Source organism: Tachysurus fulvidraco, chromosome 2 (genome assembly GCF_022655615.1).
Source record: "Tachysurus fulvidraco isolate hzauxx_2018 chromosome 2, HZAU_PFXX_2.0, whole genome shotgun sequence".
NCBI lineage: Eukaryota > Metazoa > Chordata > Actinopteri > Siluriformes > Bagridae > Tachysurus > Tachysurus fulvidraco.
In genome coordinates, this window is record NC_062519.1 from 27,729,812 (window position 1) to 27,751,847 (window position 22,036).

At 40.7% G+C, this 22,036-nt stretch overlaps 1 protein-coding gene across 4 annotated transcripts; it reads right to left on the reverse strand.

Annotated features, from left to right (window-relative positions):
• Positions 1-1,463: 1,463 nt before the first annotated feature.
• zbtb7a (zinc finger and BTB domain containing 7a) lies at positions 1,464-21,500 on the reverse strand. Of its 4 annotated transcripts, XM_027169765.2 has the most exons (5): positions 21,176-21,500; positions 20,053-20,600; positions 13,432-13,938; positions 12,019-12,848; positions 1,464-8,489 (listed from the first exon to the last, which is right to left on the reverse strand). In XM_027169765.2, the coding sequence occupies exons 3-5, from the start codon at positions 13,858-13,860 to the stop codon at positions 8,021-8,023; spliced, it is 1,728 nt and encodes a 575-aa protein (XP_027025566.2). In that variant the 5' UTR covers positions 13,861-13,938; positions 20,053-20,600; positions 21,176-21,500; the 3' UTR covers positions 1,464-8,020. The 4 variants fall into 4 exon arrangements, with proteins under 4 accessions (XP_027025566.2, XP_027025568.2, XP_027025563.2 ...); XM_027169767.2 differs by lacking the exon at positions 20,053-20,600 and having other exon boundaries at positions 13,432-13,934; XM_027169762.2 differs by lacking the exon at positions 20,053-20,600 and having other exon boundaries at positions 21,176-21,498.
• Positions 21,501-22,036: the final 536 nt, after the last annotated feature.

Below are 22,036 nucleotides of genomic sequence, written 5' to 3' on the forward strand. Positions count from 1 at the left end.
CTGGCATTATAGTTAATCCCCAGATGTCTTGAGTAGGGTTATGGGCTATGGGCAGGCTACTCGAGCCCTTCCAGTCTAAACCGTAGCAAAAGATGTCTCACTAGGGATCTGGTAGCCTAGTGGGTAAGGATTAGCAATTGGAAGGTTGTAGGTTTGAATCCCGCATCCACCAAGCTGCCACTGCTGGACCCCTGAGTAAGGCCTTTAACCCTCAATTGCTTAGTTGTATAAAATGAGATAAAATGTAAATCGCTCTGGATAAAGTTATCTACTAAATTACTGGAACTACTGGAAATGTCTTCACGGAACTAGCTGTGTTCACAGGGGCATTGTCACACTGGAACATGTTTGGGCTCCTTATTTCTAGAGAAGAAAAATTGAAATGTTACAGCATCAAAAGGCATCCGATCAATTGTGCATTTCCAGCTTTGCATCAAATAGTTCTGAGAAAAACCCACATATGGCTGTGATGGTCAGGTGCCTACATACTTTTGGCCATATAGTGTAATTCACACCTCTGGAAATTTAGCCTAGCCACTCATTCACCTCTAGTCATGTTTTTGGAAAGTGGAACGATACCAGAGGAAACGTACACAGAAATGGCCAGAGAAGTCATTTCCGGGAGTTTTCCTTGCCACGCTTGTCTTTGGTTTGCTTCTTAGATATTTAAATGTAAATTCATATTTCTGTAAACTTAGATATTTAAATGTAAATTCAGATTTCTGTAAAGTTGCTTTATGACAACAGCAAAGTGATGTATACATAAAATCCAATTGAATCGATTAAAGTGAACGTGTGAAAAAAGATCGAAAACACCTTGTGGATAAAAGAGATCCGAGGAGGGTGACCAGACTGGTCTAAGCTGACAGGAAATCTATCGTAAGTCAGCTAATTACGCTTTAAAACCCTGGTGAGCTGAAAAGCAACTCAAAATGCACAATTGATCAAACCATGAGATAGACTATTACAGCATAATACCATTGGGTTTCACTCTGCACGTGACATTCGCAGATTCCTGTTCTAGGCTGACAGGAGGGGAACCTGATGTGGTCCTTTGCTGTTGTAACCTATCCACCTTTGATGGTTTTAGGTTTTGTGCATGTCGAGATGCTTTTCTGCTCACTGTTGCTTCCCTGCAGCTCAAACTAGTCAGTCTTATCAACAAGCTGTTTTCACTCTCAGAAGATCAGCAGTTTCAGGGTTCAAATAACAGATCACAGATTTTACTGATGTTTTATGTGAACACTAGCTGAAGTTCTTGACCTGTATCTGAAAGCTTCATCATGCTACTTCTGCTACATATGATTGGCTGATAAAAACTGCATGAATGTGTAGGTGTTCCTAATAAACTGGATGGTGAGAGTATGTAAAAATAAATAAATAAATAAATAAATAAATATAAATAAAAACCTGATTGCAATGACAAGATTATATACAGAAAATATACTGAGACAGAGAACATGAACATTTCTTTTTTTTTAATAGAAAGATCTTATTTCTTAAACCAGGACACCAGACATTTTTGGATATATTTCATAAAAATAAACAAACAAAACAAAAATTAAACCCAACAGAATAAAATGGAAACAAATTCAGAAAAAAAAGGAATTACATGATTTAGACGATGCACATTTAGTGGTCTCATATACAATACAAATTCTTTTCATCAGCAAAAGTGCAAATTCTCCCAAACTCGCCCATCCTTCCTTAGCTTCAACAGACACTGACAATTTAAAGGAATAGGACTTAATTTTAGCTGAAAAAGGACAGGATTGCTACCGTCCAAGCCTGAGATAATGGGAAATATTCTGCCGCCCCAGAGTCTGCTTACGTGAACTGTTAGAATGTGCCCTAATGCTTGTAATCAGGGTTTAAACCAAGAGGCTATTGCTGAATTGCTGTTTCTGTGTTTGTTTGTTTTTTTTGCCCGTTTGCATTTAATATAATTATATACACTATATAATCTCTGTAAGGTCTTGACAAAAATATTGTATATGTTTCTACGGATATTTTGTTTGTCCCTCTACCACTGAAATTTATGTTAACAAGTGATTGAAATCTATAATAGTGTGCTTGTACAAACTAGCATCAGAGTAGGAAAATAAAGAGAGGTCATATGTGGCGTCATATGTGCATGGAAGATTGACACTGTTAAAGATGAGTATGTGCAACTAGACCCTGGATGGGTTTGAGGGGTTCAAGGCCACCACAGTACCATTTCTCAACTGCAGCTTTGTAAGCTGTAAATGTGAATTCTGGAAAGTCCTTTAAACATATTTTATAGACTTGTCTTTCCAACCAAAAATGTTTTATTAGATGTTCTGTTTGATTTACTACTGCTGTTGTTCCTTGCTTTTTATCGGTCTAAAAATGCATGTTAATTAGTGGGGCGGCAGTTCGAAAGGACTTCAACCCAAATATTAGCATGTTCAAGTTTTTTTTTTCATGTAGGTTTTTTTTTTTTTTTGCATTTAAATAAATCATCATATCCACAATGAGATGTAAAAAAAGAAGAAGAAAAGAAACACATTAACAATAGAGAAGAAAACAGCAATGATAACATTAACAGTAAAATCCAATGGAGAAAGCACATTAAAGTGCCTTTTTTTGTTACAACTGCCAACCTGCAAACAGCAACGATGGCCACGAGAAGCCCACATTGCTGCCTACTTGCTAACCTCAGGGCTGAAAGAAGGCAACACATCACATTTCTTCCCTCAAACCTAAGCATGTTTACTCTCCCGCCATTGTTTGTAAGTGGGAATTTTGTAGTTATGGAATGCATCCTGGATTTGTTGTTGGCTTCATAAAACCAACAAAAAGTTTCACTCTGTCACAAACTACTCTCACTACTGTTGATATTCTGTGGCCCAGAGGCTGGAATGTAGCCAGATCAAACTGTAAACTCAGGGAAAGATGTTAACTACACAGTTTGATGTTTTTGTATAATATTCTAACTCTTTGATTTTCTTTTCTTGAGAACCGTAGAATACACACGATAGACAGAGTAATGAGGGGGACTGTGGGTGCATAGGTCTGTTCGGTAGATAAAATCTTTACATGGACAAAAAATTGTACAATAAAGCTTTGATTAGATGCAAGGCATAAACTATGGGGTGGTACCAAACCAATGGTCTGCAGTGTTTTTCAACCTGAGAAGCAATTGACTTAAAAAAATAGATGATTACCCATAATTTCCACAACAGTGACTTGTGTTCTACCAGACAATGACACACACAAGCACGCCATGCACTGCTGCTCAATATCGTTTCAATGACTGGTAAAGCACAACATCTGAAGCTATCACACGCTTAGGTAGGAATCATTCATTCCTGAACATAACGACACAACTACTACCTGTGTTTGTACAAAAACTCTACTCGCTCTCCCCAGTCTGTGCAAACCACTGGTTCCCACACCCATAAAGGACTCCTAGTGCAAAGCGCCTGTAAGCAACAGACAGCAGTCTCTCAATGGATGTGCAGAACTACAACACAAATCTCTCTATAGGTTGCATATACCTACTCAGAACTCAGCCCTTGGCATGCTGATTTATAGCTCAGACGTGACCGTTATCAACCTTTGCTACCTTTCGTTCATTGATTGTTACAGTAATCACCGTCTTTGCATGTGTTTTTATTGGTTGTCCAGAACCCGACAAATAAATAATACAAAGACAAATATTTAGATATTACAAGTGACAATTTCATTTAAAGAGACACCATCTCATTCTAGCATCTATCTTAGAGGAGTCATAAGAGGGAGCTGAGACATCAACCTTTTATAAAGAGGAGTGAAGGCTGGCGCTTGGATTGGGCGAAATGACAATACTCCTAAAGACATTTTAACACATCACATCTATGTTGTGATGTTTACGCTTGATATAGTGCAAGCAAAATAGTAATGCTGAGTTTAAAAACATATGTAGAAACATGGCTTCAGTTAATGCTTATTTAATATCTAAACAACTAATGATTTAACAAATGAGAAAAGGGACAAAAACACTATAACAGCCAATCAGCTAGTGGAATATCTGTGTAACAATGGAATCCGTAAAGGTTATAAAAAGTACAGACAATGCCTAGGATTTGTCAAGGTTGTCTGTATTTGTATATGTTGTAATCAATCATAATATTCATGTTATATTGTCACATTGCCCAACACTACATTTCACCCTCGCATTGCCTCATATAACCAGCTCAAACATTCTGGTGTGGTTGTTTACTGGAATTAACAAGAACGATAATCCTGATAGCCTCCCATCTTAAGGCACATTCTCGCACAGTTCCCTCTCCACTTAGTCAGGTTTAAACACAGCCTCCCTCAGACTCCTCATGGACCCATTTATACAATGTTTAAGTCCCAAACAAGGCCAGTGAGCTGCTATGAACCTACAGATGTGTCATTACTTCGTCAAATAAGTTATAAAGTTATTTAGCGTTTTATCTAGTTAACAGTTTCTGTTAAGTTAGACAATGTCCTAAATACTCTACCATTGTGTGTCTTGTGTTGTGGTTTCACTGACATATAATATGTGCTTTAGATTTTTTTTTTTAACCAAACTACTTTTTGAACAAGTTATGTTGCTCAATAATGTTGGCGTTATTTGGAAATGTTATCTGATGCAATCATTAGATTAAGTAAGAAAGAGACAGCAAGCTTATTCAGATACAAGTTTAAAAAAAAAATTCAAGTAATCCAGGTCTTTACCTACTTTGGATTTATAATGATTAATAATAATAATATTAATAATAATATTATTAAGGGAGGCATAAAAAAGGGAAATGAAGCAGACTTAAATTAGGTTTAATTCTGTGTTCATGGAAACTCAAAGGCCTTGCCGAGTTAACCAGTCCTTCTTATTTAAGGACTTTTAGTGCAAAAAAATTCTTGCCGTTTCAACTATAGCACCATATCCAGTGCTGTCAGGCTACATATCACCCCAGCTGAGCCACCAAAAACTAGGTCCCTCCCCTATACACGTCAAATCTATACAAGAGCCATTAACTTAAAAGTAAGTGTATCAACAACCCTTGCAGAGTAAAAAGAAAAGACTCATTTCATCTAGTAAACAGGCAGCAAAAAAGGACAGTAATTATGAAAGAAAGAAAGAACTCAAGTACATTTACGTTTCTTAATGATTACTACTTAACTTGTTATAAGGGGCATGGTTTTGGGCTGTGGCTAATTTTCATCACACGCAACTTCACTCTGCTCTCTGGGTTGTGCAGCTGCAAGTTGAGTCACAGATTGTTTTAGTGTAGCATTTAGGTTCATGGACAGCCAGAAGCCATGCTCCCAATAATCAAACCAAAGTGCATTTTAAAACCTTGGAATTTCTGGAAAGACTGGTCACATAATGTGGGTTGGAACAAACAAGGTCCACTCTGCAGTTAGCACTGTTTAGAGTGTGGCCTTGCAATAGCAACCTTAACCTAACACATCCCTTTTATTACAAACCCTGCACAGGTTGTCACTGAGTATAAATTGGAGTTAGACTATAACAGGCAGTCTGATCTCTGCACATTATTTTATAAACCAGAGTAAAGAACTGGTCAACTGTCTAATTGGAATATGTGTATTAAGAATTACTGGAAGACCCCTGAACACACGCAAGCACCCAAACACGCATTCTCACAGGTACACGCATACTCACACACATACACAAGCATGTAGCCGCACCGTCATTAACCCCATTCTGCATTTTTAAGACATGTATAAAGAAAAAAACATTTACATCAAATGAAAACTTCAAGTGCAATCAGATATAAGGGCAATATCTTCTTTTAAGGGTGTCTTTTTAAAAGTCTGCTTGTTTTCTAATCAAGGTCACACACCATTTTGGAAACTCAACATGATAACCCTGCAACATTTGACTGTACAGATTGTATTTTGGCAGCCAGTCTTCAAAAAACAAAGAACCAAGCTAAGCATCATGACATGGATGGGTGTCTTTTTTTTTTTTTTTAAGCACATTCTCTCTTTTGTTTCAAAGTACCCGTTTATTTTGACAAAAAAGTGCCCTTCTCAGTAACAAAGTGCAATCAAAACCTGCTGCTCCCCTTAAGGTGCAAAGGACTGAAACATTGGGCATAGCACTGCAGCTGCAGCAATGGCAAAGTGGGTGATAATGTCTGCCTCAAACTGTATTACAAACTTTAAACTCTAGCCACTGCCACCAGCAATTACACCAAGATATTTCTCTGTATTCTCCAAATGAGGCAACTCTATTTGAGGTCTGTAAAGTCCATCAAGCACTTTTGGAATTTTGCTATGATAGGCCGTCCCTCTAATAAAAAAGGAGGCGACTGCAGTCACAATGCCAGATTTTGGAGTTAAGCATGTCTGGATGTGCCCACAAACCTGACATGCTTACTCTCCCAGCCCCGGGGATTGAGTCACGTGGCTTAGGATGTGTCCAAAGGACAGTGTTGCACCGTTCCAGAGATCAACACTCGCAAAATGAATGGAACGCCGACCCCCCATTATCCCTCCTTCCATCCCAAACAAGTATTTATTGCTCATCTCATTACCTCAATCGTCCAGTGGATGTGTGGTCCCATGGGCAGAATGTTGGAACAAGTACTTCTAACCTCCCTTCTCTCTCTTATATAGAAATCTCTCTCTTTCTTTCTCCATTGGGATTAAATCTTTAGTAAAGCTGTGCAAAAGCATAAAAGGTGCTCATCTCTCTTGCCTTCCTTCCCAAGCTTGGAAAGAGAAAACATTCTCAGCCTTTGTGCAGCAGCTGTCTGTAAAACAGCATCCTTTCTCTCACTAAGCTCACTAACCTTGGCAGATTTACTCAACATTTCTCTCTCCCTCACACACACACACACACATACATACACACATACATATACCCAGATCACGATTCATGCTTTGGGATGGAACTTGCCCGGTACTGTCAAGTGCTGAGTTTAGGACAAAATGGGTTCCTCAATTAAATGTTCTCATACATTCAAACAGCCTTTGACCCTTTCTAAGCTTCGCTCAGGAGTCTGGAGTGAAGCTGAAGATATAACTCTATCAATCTGTAATAAACCTTTTATAAAGGGACCGATATCATTATCACCTAATATATACACACGTATACAATGTAAAGTGTCAAGTACCCAAAACAGCCAAATCAAATGAAAACATCAACAATGACAAAAATAAGACAAGAAAAACAACCCAAGAATTCCAAAAGGAGGAAAAACAGGCTGAGAGGTAAAAGATTCAACATGGATTTGCTCAGTGGCAAACTGATGAAGGTAGTGTTTCAGAAACACAGAACCTCCCTTTATCTCTTCCTCCCATGGCCTAATAGGTTTTGCCTTAAAATGTTAACCTTTTAAAAAGACATGACCATGTATATTCTTTATAGAGAAAGTAACACTTAAAATCAAACCCCTGTCAGATTCTTTCTGGAACATTTATAAAGAAGGTGCTGCATCAGAATTGCATAATATTGCCATATTGATCTGAGACAATAGAACCTTTTCTTTATGGTATATGTACATATGTTTCACTGCATTAAAAAAAGAAAGATTTGTTTGTTGCTTCTCCCACATCTTGGATCAATCTTTGTTTACCTGTTGCATTAGCAGCCATGATCAGCCAGGTGTTTGACACCTCACTTGTTTAAGACAAAGCCCTGTGGACACAACCCAGAGATGAGGAACCTGTTTTAACTGCATAGTAGCTCCGATGTCTCGTATGCATATGGACAAGCGATTACGCCAAAGTTAATTTAAAAAGACAAAATCAAAAATGGACACCCAGAAAGACAGAGACAGCACAGGTGAGTGATGTCAAGTGCTCTTCACTCTTTCAACAAGCCAGGAACTGTGGCTTCAGGTCTCTATGCTGAATGTTAAAGGGAAAAAAAAAAAAAAGGATGAAAGATGCAAAATAAGAGATTAGATTTTTGGGACACCCTGATTTGGTTTTTAAAGAGAAACATGGAGTTGTAGCTTTTTTCTCACAACTGATTTTCTTTTTTCTATGATTTCTGTGCAACACCAGAGTGTGTAATTTATGGTGTTTTGGCGTCTCTTTGCCTTGTAGTTGCATCTCCTCTAGCCTCTACGTCAGCCAGCGGGCTATGTGTGTGGCTCTCTGTGACTCCTTCCATAACAGCCACACCGATGCCCTCCTCCTCTTCATCATCTTCATCCTCTGGATGCAGTTGGCCTCTGGTGGATCTCAGCCCTGCGCTGGTTGGCTCCAGAGGTGCTTCAAGCACATCTGGCTCTCGTACACGAGGCTTGCGCCCACGACGAGACGGGATGCCATTGCAGCCATCCTTCTTCAAGTGGCGGTGAAGATGGTCCGAGCGCACAAAGGTCTTAAAGCAGCTGGAGCACTGATAGGGGCGTAAGCCTGTGTGTACACGCATGTGATTCTTCAGGTCATAGTTGTGAGCGAAGGCAGCACCACACTGTGTGCACAGGTAAGGCTTTTCTCCTGTATGTTTGCGCATGTGAACCTTGAGCTTGTCCTGTCTAAAAAAAAAGCATATAAAGACAAATTTAGAGAAGAGAAGAAAGCATCATTTAATTTACAGTATTTAAGTCTAATAACTGTACTGCACAACTCATATTAGATACATATTAGGTACAAAGCAAAAATTGATGAATTAGCCAATCGCACTGAATTATTCATATTTATTTAACTATTTATTTATTTATATACTGAATCACATGTATTTCTCAGAACCCATAAGTGCTTTCAGCCAGTTCACACTGTGATATTTACTATCAAACATTTTATATTTTTGACTTCTTCAATGTTCTATTTCTTTTTGTTTTATTTCTATTCACTTCACTATTATTTTCTTTTCTAATTCTATTTAAATTGTAGTTGAAATTATTCATATTATTCATCATAACCAGTCAATTATACTTATAACTGTAACAACAGATAACCTTGTTTACAGTTAATGGCAGCTTCCAATACCATTTTGACATCCATAAACTTCAAAAATGTTTAACCAAACTGAACGTAGTTGTCCTTGATTTTTTTTTTTTAAATAAATGCTTTTTCAAAAATCATGCCTTTATTAAATAGCAGAGTTCAAACCTTTCTTCTCTTATATAATCATTTTAAAGAATACTGTAGGTTTGGTTGTTGATCTTGCAACATATGTTTGCTCCCAGGAGGCACTGGGTCATGTAGGGACGAGAGCCATAAACCTAGAAGCTTTATCTCTAATTTCTCTGTGTGGCAATGAGGAGTGCTCAGTGTTCACTATTTAAGCATGGAAACTCCTAAAGCGGTTTGACAAGGGATGATATTTTATCGGCATAGTAAAATGCAGATTTACAGAGGCCGATATGAGATTACTCCACTCAGAAAAAAGATCAGAAAACAAGGCTATGTATTCGCACACATTATTGTCCATAAAATACATATCCATTTAAGAATTCTGAATCTGTGATTGGGTTTAGGTACAAATCATTTTGATATAAAGCTAGAAAATATTATATAAAGCTATCAAAAGTTGTCATCTGAGACAGCTCAAGTTGTCTAAAATATTTAAACACAGATTGAATCAAGAATATGTGAAGTAGGGACAGTTTGTATCCAACAGGTACAGACATGTTGTGAAATGGTACCGATTCCCACCATAAGCAGGGCTATGTCATGAGATCAAGTGCAAGGTCTTGTGTTGAGGGACCTCTGTACACGCTTAACTCATACACCCCCTCCCCTTTGTTTCTGACCAGTGCAGAGTACAGCTAAATAAACTACCGCGGCTGGCTAGTCCGGAACTGTGGAGGCTTACTGTACAAACACACACACACACAGGCAATCACACACAAAAACACAGACAGACACACACGTGTATATAAACACAAACACACAACATATACACACACAAAACCACTCAAAAACACACACAGGCGTATTTAAAACACACACACACACAAACAGAGAGATGCCCTGAAGCCCATAAACACATGTATTCCTGCCATCTAAATCGTACACGTATGCAAACTCACTGTAACCTACATACTGGCACGCACAGGGAGACACCATACAAACCCATGGGACAGCGTGATAAAGTGGTTCACTGACAGAACTAAATTATTTAAAGGACAGGATTGATTTATTACAGTATGACGGAGAAGACCTGATCAAACAGGATTAATCATACACCCCTTCCCATTGCCTGCTGCATTATTCCCAGGCAGCACATATAGAACCCCGGATATTTTCAGTACAGCGTCTATTTCCAATGTAAGATCCCTAATTAATTCCTTATGGGGACAGTTTCATGACTGACCTGATGCCCTTAGGTAACAGTGCATGCCATGTTAGCAGCTCAGTAAAAAGGGTCATGTGTATGGGGGCAATAATAAACACAACATCCAAGATCACAGGTTCAAATAACTCATTGCCGGAGATATGGCACCAATCTATAATTCCATTCAATATCGGCATGGAGTGGTTTATAGCTGCCTCATGTCTGATAAGAGACAGCACAGCCATGCCAACACAGCCCACTTTTTATTGGATCCCCCTTGTTAAAATTCCGGGACTTTGTCATGCAGTCTGCCTATCCCTATAAAAGCTTGTTTTATAGCTGCTTGCCCCCTGACCAGAATACAGAAGATCTACCCACTTCCTTGTTTGTTTTCATTTGACATGATTTTGGAATTCACAGGATTTTTCAATTCAAGTATTACCAGACTATAAATACATTCATCAAAATAAAAAATGCTGAACCTAGAACTGTAGATTGTTGTGGTTTGTTGGTGGTGACACAGAAGGACAGGACTGAAGGATAACGAAAACTCTTCCAGTGCTGTCCTTGTGAAATCCAGCTACGGATATTGAACCGGACACCTCAAACCTCTGGCTCTTTTAAAGATGTAAAAACGAAATATTGTTTTGGACACAAGTTAAGACAACTAGACTTGATTTAATTTTGCTCGCAAAAGGGCTTCATCAAGATGGAGAATATTGTTTACCATTTGTACTACTACGATATGCATATGTTTATCAAGAATGCAGCTACAAAATTCTGGTCACTACAAAATTCTGATAAACCCAGGTACAACAACTACTAGATGATAAACAGGACTGCATGACTTTTTGTGTTTTTGCCATGGCACCACTGCATTTAGCAATGTAAAAGAGCTAGTATTATCCTATAATACTTGATGAGACTGGAGACTACAGAGCAAGTACTCAGAGACCACTATTCAATAGAGAACCTTTCCAGATCATTCAGGGTACTAAGCCCTTTCCTCTTTAACTCACCCTACTGATTTTTGTTGGGCTTTGGGTCTGAGACTTGGATGACTATGCCAAAATCTTAATTATCGGATCATTGTTCCAGTTTTATATGGAAAAACAACTCAGATCACATTTAACCAACATCAGAGATCCTACACCATCCTTCAGAGTTTCAGTAGTGTAATGAATTTCAGCCAATGTTTGTGTGGGTTTCTTCTGGCACGACTTGAGATGTAGTCTAATTGTAGATTTGAATAGACTTTTGTCCCGTCATTTGGGTATTCTTTCATTTCCCCCATGTTATAAAGTGACTAAGGGCTTCTGTGTCACCCATTAGTTATAACCCACTAAAACATGAAGTCTTGGATAACTGTTTGAGGTTTCATAATCACTCAGGTGAAGTAATTTTGTTCATAAGACTTGATCATTTCTGACATTTTTTGTTTTGTTAAAAATATATATTTTTATTTAAATAAATGTGTGAGATTAACAGTGTGAGATTAGGCTAATTAATAAAAACTTTAATTTGTTCAACCGTTATGATGCTAGTAGTGCTATAAGAGCAATTGCACTGACAATAAAAGGTCAACAGTCAAGTAACCAATCACCAATCAGCGCTCATCTAATAAAACCATTTATTCTTTATTCAAAGGAATGTTGCTACCAAGTCCCTCAAGAGAGTCTGTCCGTCCTTTCAAAGACTTTAGAAGTCTGTTCAAATATTAGAATAAACCAGCCATAACTCTTAGATTTTAATGAATTGTTTTCAACAATTAATTATTAGCTCACCTAGTGAAGCGCACTTTGCAGATGGCACACTCATAGGGCTTCTCTCCAGTGTGCGTGCGGATGTGGCGGGGTAGTTTGCCAGCACCCTGGATGACCTTGGAGCAAATAGGGCACTTCTGGAAGGCCTTGGAGCGCATTTTTCTCTCACCGCCTGCATTCCCTGTACTAGGCTGGCCTCCAGTGCCTCTACCTTCTCCACCTCGCACTGAGGCCCAGAGTGGAACAGTTGACTCCTCACGCTGCACACTGTTAAAGTACTTCAAGTAAAACTCCACATCAGGCTCATCACCGTCAGCACCCTCATTTTCGGCTCCAGCTGGCCTCTCCTTCTGCCGCTCTATAGAGTCCATCATCTGCTGCAGGAGAGCACTGGCAGGCCCTCGCTCCACTTCTCGCTCCACCTCTGCTTCCCGCTCTGCCTTGGGCTCGGATTGATGGAGGTAGAAGTGTCCATTTTGTGATGATGGGGCATAGAAGTGCGAAAGCGCTTCAGTGCCATTCCCTCGAGCCCAGATCAACACGTCCTTGGCGTCCTGCTGCTCATCTGGATCGTCCTCCAATTCTGGTGGAGGGTGTATCACCAGCCCTGCTCCTGGGGGAGGGAAGTAGTTAGACGGCGTGCCATTGCTGTCAGCGCCATTGCGATGGCTAAAGTGCAGGTGTGCGGGCATGTCCCTGAGCTCTGGCGTACTGCAGCTGCTGCTCCAGTGCGCCCCTCTCTGGAAGAATTCCAGGTACTCGCGAGCACGTAGCCGGTTGCCCTGCTCTCGGCTTCTCCTTCCACATTTTCCGTCCTCTTCCAGGTCGTCCTCTTTTCGCTCGCTGCCCGTCTGAGAACAGAAAGCAGGGCTGCAAGGTTACTCTTAATAACAGGCATGCTTTTTGTTAAAAAAGTACATACATATAAGGACACTGTCTATCTAGTGTATGAAAGACAACCCATTTACTCAAAATTCTCTTGGAACAGAGGTCCAAGTGTAGGTGTTGAGACAGTGAATAAAATATTCAAAAACAAACAGAATTCTAAATCCACAAATGTTTGTAAATTAAGTTAACTCTATTAAATGGATCCTTTTCTGCAGAAATAATTTGTCGTTTTGAATTTTCATTATATAGTCTGTCATTTAAATCCATATCACTGTCTCTCCTAATCCAATACCTCTTTTTTTTCACATCCAACATTTTTTTCCTATTTAAGATCCTAATAATCTAATATTATTTTGTCTTTGTGTACTTGTATAATTTAACAAACCAGAAATCCCAAAACAGTATTATGAATTATATATTGTGGATAATGGAAATTGAACTTTTCTAACTTATTCTCTCTAAAATAAGAAATATGTTCCATGGTCTAGAAGCTAATGTTTTTACTCCAATATGGCAACTTTTCCTTTAGAATAATGGTCGACCCACCGGAAGGGAGAGCACTTTGGTGTCGAGCAAGTGTGTGCAGATGTCTTGGACAGGGGAGATCTCAAGCAGACGGGCAGCACTTAGGATGTCAGCTACACTGCTACGGCTGACAGTGAGTGTAGCTGTGTAGGCGAAGTCCAGCAGTGCTGCAAGCGCCTCAGCATGCACAAAGTCCAGTGCGTATACACTCTGGCGCTCAGCAGCCAGGCCTGAGGTAAAGAGTTTGTGGAAATAGGAGCTGCAGGATGCTAGAACCGAGCGGTGGGCGGGGAACTCACGCTCCTGTACCACCAGCAGCACATCACACAGCAGGCCACTGAGCCGCTGCCGGTTCAAGCCATCCAGCAGGTCGGCGCTGTGCTCAGGAAAGGGGATACCCACTGGGCCCTCCTCTGCCTCGCACGCCCGCCCGCCGGCCCCTGACGACATCTTCCACCAGCCTGCCGCCGAGCCGCCAATCGCAGCCACCGCCCGGGTCTCCGTCCTGCCGTCTGTCCGTCTGCCTGTCTGGGAAAAGCATGATAATGTATGATTTCAGTCTAAAGTGAGGTTTTGTAGATATATGGTACAGTCTTAGAAAATGTTAGAAAATTATAAGAATAGGCTGTGATTGGCAAATTGTGTGCCTCTGCTTTCCAGTAAAGGGAACCTTATTGTAGAAATTTTAGTTTGAGAGCTTTTGCAGCTATGTTGTGTAGCAATGTTTTTGCATCACAAACAGAAAAATACTTTTGACACTAGTATAGGAATAAGACTAATATATTGTAGGTCAGCAACACCTCAGTAGTCTACTGAGATAACATCATGCAAATTCTGAGAATAGAGTAACTGCAGTTTCTTGTTCCTCTTCTACTGACAGTTTTTCTTACTTCAGACCTGTTTCTTTCTAGAATCTCACTTCCTTTTGAGGCAAACCAGCCTTTGAGTTATTATCGTCAAGTTGCCCTAGCAAATGTTAAAGATACAAAGAGAAGCAACCAGACATTGTTCTAATGGTTTGTTTTTATCATATACATCATGTCAAAAGACCACTGACTGAATTTAAATGAACAATTCCAAAAAAAAATAAGTTTAATAGCATTATTTATGTTGATGATATATATAAGAAGAATAACAGTATATGCAATGCACAGGTTCAAGTATAAGACATGTGGTATCTTGAATTCTTGTGTGGTAAAATGTGGACATCAAACTTTTCTGAACATCATTTGGGAAATCGAACTGCAATATAACCATTACCTTTAACAATTACCTGGAGCTAATATGCTTTAAATTATAAACAATATTCATACATCATCTACTTTATTACATGCTACACTGCAATATATATGGTGTCCTACTATGAGTTTTGGGCCCCTTAAATCATAGCTGGGTGAGAGAGGGCAGTAGTTCTGCCGTCTCAAAAGTCAGTGGGAGAGACACAAGAAGAAAAGAGAAGTGAGTGGCACACAGAACAGAACTGTGCAGAGCCGCATGTGCAACACAGTAGATCACACAGAGGGTGGGGGGACAACGGACTGCCGAGGATAGGCAAAAGTGGAAAAAAACACACTTGAGGAGGAGTAGGACACATGCACGGCTGTGAGGGAACAGTATTAAATAGGGAGGTTGTCAATCCGGTCTAAGCCGGTTACCCCACCCTACACTGTGTGCCAAGTTTCAGGAAAGGCCTGTGCCCTTGCTCACGTGTTGAGGGGAGATTAAAATGATCAAATGTAGCCTGGATAGGAATGGGAGGGAGGTGGAGAGGGGTTTTGCAAGGTAACCCTCCACGATTTGTCCATTCGAACTCAAACACAAATGAAAGCTAAGCCCCTCCTCCATCTGGCACAGCAACCCAGCAGGGGGTGAGAATAGTTGAGGCATTATTTTCTATAGGAGCAGCATATTCAAAAGAAATTCCTGCTTAACCTGGGCACCCCGCCCTCTCCTTTCTACACGCCCTCTTGAAAAAAACTGCTTCCTACTTCACCTGGCACAATGTCATCACACTGCGGAGGTGACTCTTAGGTAAAGCACAACCCTAATGCTCTAAACAAACCTGTCTGCTCAGCCCATTCCATCCTAGGTCACATTTCACAAAACAACACAGTATATGATAACTACATGAAGATTGCATTACTTCTTGCTTCTAATTATTATGAAACACAATAATACAATGATCTAGGGCACATATGCTTGTGCTATACATACACTTCTATATAGTACACCTTGGGGATGCCCTTCTAATAATAGATAGACTCTATTAGTTACATTCTTCCATTCTGACTGGTTGAAGTTCAACAGCAATGCCCTTCGGCTGATCTGTCTTTCTTCTTTATCTGTGACAATGATGGGCACGTGTATGCTCAGCTTTGACACCACATCGTGCTCATTGTTTTCTCTTTGAGTCCTGATAAAGCCTGGCTGGTCGACGCTCATTTCACTATCTCTCAAATGGCTTATTTGAATAGACTAGGGTAAAGATCAGCCTAAAGGCTGGGAGTAACGGACAAATGCCTAGCAGGTTTTACCTGGAGAGGGGAGTTGTAGGGATGAGAATGGCAAGTTGAGCTACACCAGCTAATTCACACGAGAGAATACCTGCTGTTTGAAAAGTCAAGAACTGATCATCAGAATAAAACTTCAGAAGTCTTATGTGCTTCAGCTAGGAGGTGAACAATCAAAGTAGCTGTCCCTGTCCCAGAATAAACCCTACTTGAGCTGAAAGAAAGAGGAAACACTGCAAACAAACCTGATCCTGACACCTTCTCATGGCTCCAAACATTCCTCATCATTAATTCATGGCTGCGGGTGACGGGGGCTGTGCCTTGGCCCCAGTGACTCGCTTGCAAGCCTCTCAGTCAGCAGCCGCACACACAGCCCGCCACTGCTTTGCAAGTCAAACCACAATTCGCTGCAAGTAGCCATACCACCCACCCACCCCCACCTTAGCCCAGGCTTGCCTACCGTGGCCAGCACACAGAGCAGTTATCAGCATCAACTTTTGGAATACATTTTTCATTCTTAATTATATTAAGTATCTATAAACTATCACATTTCATAGTTTGGATACACAGTGCTTTCTGTCAGTAAACAAATAAGTTTTACACTACAAAAAAGCATCCAATGTATGTTCCTATAATAATGGATAATCAAACATATTACAATACGGTTACACTGACTGTCTGAAATGACTCCTTGATATACAAATTTGGATGTATGAGGGTCTTTATGAATGAACCATTAAATGTGTTCACTTATTACTCTGTAAGTAGGCTTATACATTTCACCTTAAATGCCCTTGCATGATACACATGCCAGATCAGACTGTATATATAATCAACTGTAAACTCACATTGAAACGTCTAAGCTAAACGCATTCCATACATTCCAGGAACACACGCTGACTTATGACATAAATCAAAAGAGTCATAGGATTTTCTGGAAGCAAACCATATCACTGGAGTTCCTTCATTGGTATATTTCACTTCTTTTTTCCTTCTATACTCCACCAGTCACCCTTTACTGCAACTGATGAAATCAAAACACAAGCATGGGTTTTTTTTTTTTGAGAACCTGATCATGCACAGTCCACGTTAGCTCAAATTCCTCAAAAGAGAGCAGATAAAAAGTGTGTGTAGAGGCATCCATTGACCAGTGCATCAGCTCAGTGTTTGTGGATGATCGGTAGAAGTCATTCGGTAGGAGTTCATTACACAGAGTTCAAAGCTAGATCTGAAAAGATATTAGTAGATAATCGGAAATGGTATGGAAAAAGGGTGTCTAATTCCAAGAAGAACAGGATTTTAAGTAAGGCTTTGCTCATGAGTCACTCCTGCCAGTAGTTAGAGAAGCCTGATTGGTTGTATAGAGTGCAAGCAGGAAGTGGGCGAACAACTGATAAAACTGGAGTTATGAGGTTGGGCTGCTACACTTCAGATATGTCAGTTGTTGCCAAAAATCCAGGCTCACAATGCCCCCTTGAAGGTAGTGGGTGAGGCTGTTTAAAAATCAACATACAACTTTTGTGTTGCTATCGAAGGCCAATTTACTCCAAAGCTGAGAGGGTAGTGCACAAGACAGTAACATAATATGACCATACACTTTCATTGTAGCTATTTTATTCACATCTATCATACAGTTACTTTTAAATGAAAAATTCAACCATCTGTAGGTCCATCAGAGGTCCATTCTGTTCTGCTCAGTTAGAAGAGCATACAAAGAAAAATGGTGAAGGATCTCATTCTGAACAGATGACAGCATACTTGTGATTGTCCTGAACTGACCATGGTTTTATCGGGAGGTTAGACCCAAGTGTCAGACACCCCCTCAGAGTTTGAACAAAGTTTTCCAGGCCTGATTCCCTGCATCTGGCAGCTGGCTGGCTTCAGTTTTTGTGAGTCTTTTGGACACTGTGGCCAAGCTTACAGGAAACCAGTGAAGAGAGACCAAACAATGTGATCCCCTTACCTAAAATGGCAGAAAAGGCCTGAGAATGCAGCTCTGCTGTTTCCAGTGCCCTTGTGTCGCCATGTCTCCATCTCTGCAACAGAGGCTGGCCAGAATGGACGGAAGATGACTTCCTGTGTGACTCTGGCTATGGTGTAACAGAACCCACTCTGTTATCAGATGACCAGCTCTCCCAGACACTGCACTGCGCTCGTCCGCCGCCAGCCCACCACAGCTTCCACTTCCTCCTTTTCTGCCTCTGCTGAGGAGGCAAAAATGCACCTCCCACCCTCTGCCGTTTTATTATCCACAGATCTCGCAACGATTACGCAAAGGTAAGTGTGTCAAGGACTCTCCTCCACTCGCCGGAGGCCGAGCTCCATAATGGTGATCGGGGCGGGTGAGAGAATAACCTTACAGCAATCGGATTCCACATTACTGTAAAGGAAACTAAGAAGTAGGCCTTGCCCGACTTGTCGACAGACCCACTGCAGATAAGGACAAGTGGAAGAAGGCCCTGTAAAGAGCGCAATGAGAGCATAATGAGATGAGTTCTCTGATTACCGATCGGAAGGTTAGCTCACTGCAGCCCATCTCCCAGCATCACAGTCTCTAATTTGATCATTTTAAATATGCTTCACAGCAGCCCACCCAGCCGACTGCCCCGAACACAAACTATATACAGAGCTCTGGCTGCCTGCTGGAAATGCTCTTTCCAACGTTCAAATCCAGTCAGCAACAATTAAAAAAATTCTTTCACTAGGACAGTGACTCCAAAACAACACATGGATACATGTACAGAACTTGTATATATGAAAACATTTGACCAACTTATATTGGATTTTATAAATATGGCGGAATAAAACATTTTTAATATTATCTTTTAAATGTACAGTCAAATTTTGTCCACTGATGTGAATGTAATGACACTGTCAATAAAAATTGGAAATTCGTTGCTCAAAAAACACTAACAAATCTCTATTTCTGATAGACAGGTCAGGCATGACAGTATACGCTTTGTCTTAATAAATCAGCAACATATAATCCTCAATTTCTTTTATATGAAAGGAAGGCAACATTGATGTTTACTTTATGGGTGGTGATCTAGTGTTCCCAAACTCTCACACACATATACACACACTCAATAAGTTTCTCTTACAGTTTCTCATAGCATTCCTAGGTGGGTGCCATGACTCAAAATGACCCCATGGCATAATCTATGCCGCATATAAAGTACACTCACTTAAAGTGGGCTCAAATATGTATGTCATTCACACAACAACTAAGAGACAATAAAGAGAGGCCTCACCCCTGACAAGACAAGGCGCCTTTTCTGTGTATTGTTCAGACACTGGGCGTCATCAGCAAATAAAAATACCCCTCGCGCCCTCCCTGTACCCACACCAGCCAAAACGAGTTAAGCCAGTATGGGTTGGAAATTATCCACACACACACATCCTTGAATAAAAAAGATAGAAAGAGAGAAGAGGTTTCATGCACTAGACACCAAAAGCAAACTGCTGACCAAGCTGAGGTCATGAGACATTACCAAAAGACCCTTGGTGATAATCAACCATGGGATTTGGGGTTTGGGGGCAGATTGAGCTTGAGCTTTTTAAAAATGAGGAAGCGTTTAAACAGAGACACAGATCTACAGATCTAGCAACAAAAGAAACAAATAAAGTCACAAGTTTAGAGGTTATGAAGTTTTAATTTGCAGCATATCTCATACATAAGCAGAACAGTTTCTAAACAGTTTAAAAGTCCACTAGGGGTGCCACATTTATTAATTATAGCCAAATGTATCTGCTTGAAGTCCACGATAATGATAATATTGTGTAATTCACAAGCGTAACTTTCTTTTTTCCACCTCACTTCTGTTTATAAACATCAGTGTCAAGTTTTAATGAGATTAATCTTGACACCCCATTGACAATATTTATTAGAAACAGTAATTCCATGCAAAGTTAAAATGAGCTGGATATAAACTCATTGGTCATACCTTAACGCAGCAGGCCTCTGTTTTCCATCTCTACTCCATCTGTAACTGGGTCAAGTGCTCTCAGCTCAGCTAAGCCTAGTGCCCCTCTATCTATATATCTCTCTGTCTCCTAAAGATCCTACTGCTATCCTGTCTTCTCCACTCCAGGCAGCAGAGAGAGTGAGATTGCATTAAGAAGAAGAGCTTACCAGCTGGGAACAAATGTGTTTCTTTCTGTGGGCCAGCTCAGTGTTCCCTGCCTGCCTCTGTGCCTGGGCAGGATCGTGCCGTGGAGTAACTGCAGTCTGAAAACTTCCGAGTGGCCCTAGTTACACAGGCAAGCCCTTGCCTGATCCCACACACAGGCAGACACCTACTAACTCTAACTCTCCCCTTCCTCCTCCCACCCCCAGCCCTCTTTTTTCAGCCCACTGCTTTGGCTTCACTTCCCTCTCTGCGATTGGCTTGACAGCTGCTCATTCACCACACCTCCCCACTGGGATAGGCTGCCGGCTGTTCCCTTTCCTGTATGGCCAAGGGCAAGGCTCTCTGGGATGTAGAGTCCTATAGTGTTACATTGACTGCTTCTAGGCCACTGCAATGGACTACAAGTCCCAAGCCGTCCACTCTCACCAACCCCACAGCTTCGAGCCCTGGTTCAACGTAAGCACTCTGAGCTGAATTATATGCTACGGTGTGTTGCTAGCAGGATGCCAGGTATTAAAAGTACAGAGACCAGCCATCAAGCAGAGCCAGGCTAGAGACAAAATAAAGGAACTCAATGAAGCAAATGCAAGAATCACAATTCTATAATGTCTCAAACATGCCTGAATAATATTAAAAAAAAAACTTGTCATCTTTAAATAGTACTTTTAACAACAATGAAATATAAAAACAAAACAGCAAAAAACAGACACAAACAATCCAGACACACAAAAAGCTGAAAGCTTTAATCCATCACAGCTGATTCCATTTGACAACTTAAAAGTAAAGCCTGTCACATGCCACTCTACCTTGTATGACAGCATTATTTTTGGTTCCTCCTTCCTTACACACTGCCCCAGTCTTTCTCTTTCAACCCCCCCACACGCCCCGCCACCAACACATAGGCACATACTCGACCAAACTAAGAGTGCTTAAAAAACTGAAATAAAGTTCACCAAAACAACAGCAATGAAATAAGACGAGGCAAATTACTTTCAGTGGCAATCCCCTTTTAACCCCCTTTGCCCTCTCTCTGCCCCTCTCCTTCATTCCTTTTTCTTTCCTAACGACAGGCCCTGGAAGAGATGGCAGAGAAACCAGGAGGGGGAGTGCAGGGGTCCAGCTCACCTGTGATGGCCGTGGTGCTGATTTTGTGGGTTTGCTTGTCTCTCCTCTCCTCCTCTCTGGGGCTCTCTCTCTTGCTTGCTCTCTCTCTCTCTTTAGCTGTCCCTGTTTCTCAAAGCCTCGTATGCGCTAAACAGGCAGCAGTAGATCAACTCAATTCCCTTCCTGGTTTCTGGAGGGCAAAGAGGTCCCTCCCTTTCTCTCGCTCCCTCTCTCCCTCTCTCTCTCTTAAAGAAACAGCATTCTCCCTTGCTGGTATCCTCTTCACCTCTCTAGGGAATACAGCAAAATTATATTACTGTGTGACAGGGACAACAATCGGGTTAGAAACAGTTAACACAGAATAAAATATAATAATGTCACAAATTTTAAGTGTTAAAGTTTTGCATCATAACATGACATTTACTGTGACGGAGCATGTGAGGGATAATCATGATTGCAACCGTCCTTTTCTTACTGGAGTGGCTTTGAATGTGTGTTATAGGCACACCCACCCATCCCACAGCCTGAGGTCATGGAGTCCCACCCCAGAAACAAGCCTTGGCACATTCCAAAACACTAAGGGTCTGCCAGCAACACCCCCCCAACCACACACACACACACACACACACACACACACACACACACACACACACACACACACACACACACACACACACACCTCTTTCACTTATGCAGTTCACAACATGCTGATTCTCAGTGCCCCCTAACAGAAGGTGCTACACATCTCCCATCTATACTAAAAACCATTTGAAACAATTTGATAGATTAATACACCAGTACTTTAATTAACAACCTTAATTCATATACATAGCTCTGCAAATGTTGAACTGAAATCTTTAACCAGAATCATATTAATTATCT

Excerpts from the sequence above, each read along its gene's own strand:
- zbtb7a (XM_027169767.2), bottom strand. The coding sequence starts at position 13,860 with ATGTCGTCAGGGGCCGGCGGGCGGGCGTGCGAGGCAGAGGAGGGCCCA. Across the intron at positions 12,849-13,431 it reads CCAAAGTGCTCTCCCTTCCG|ACGGGCAGCGAGCGAAAAGA; the intron begins GTGGGTCGACCA and ends TTCTGTTCTCAG. Across the intron at positions 8,490-12,018 it reads TGCAAAGTGCGCTTCACTAG|ACAGGACAAGCTCAAGGTTC; the intron begins GTGAGCTAATAA and ends CTTTTTTTTTAG.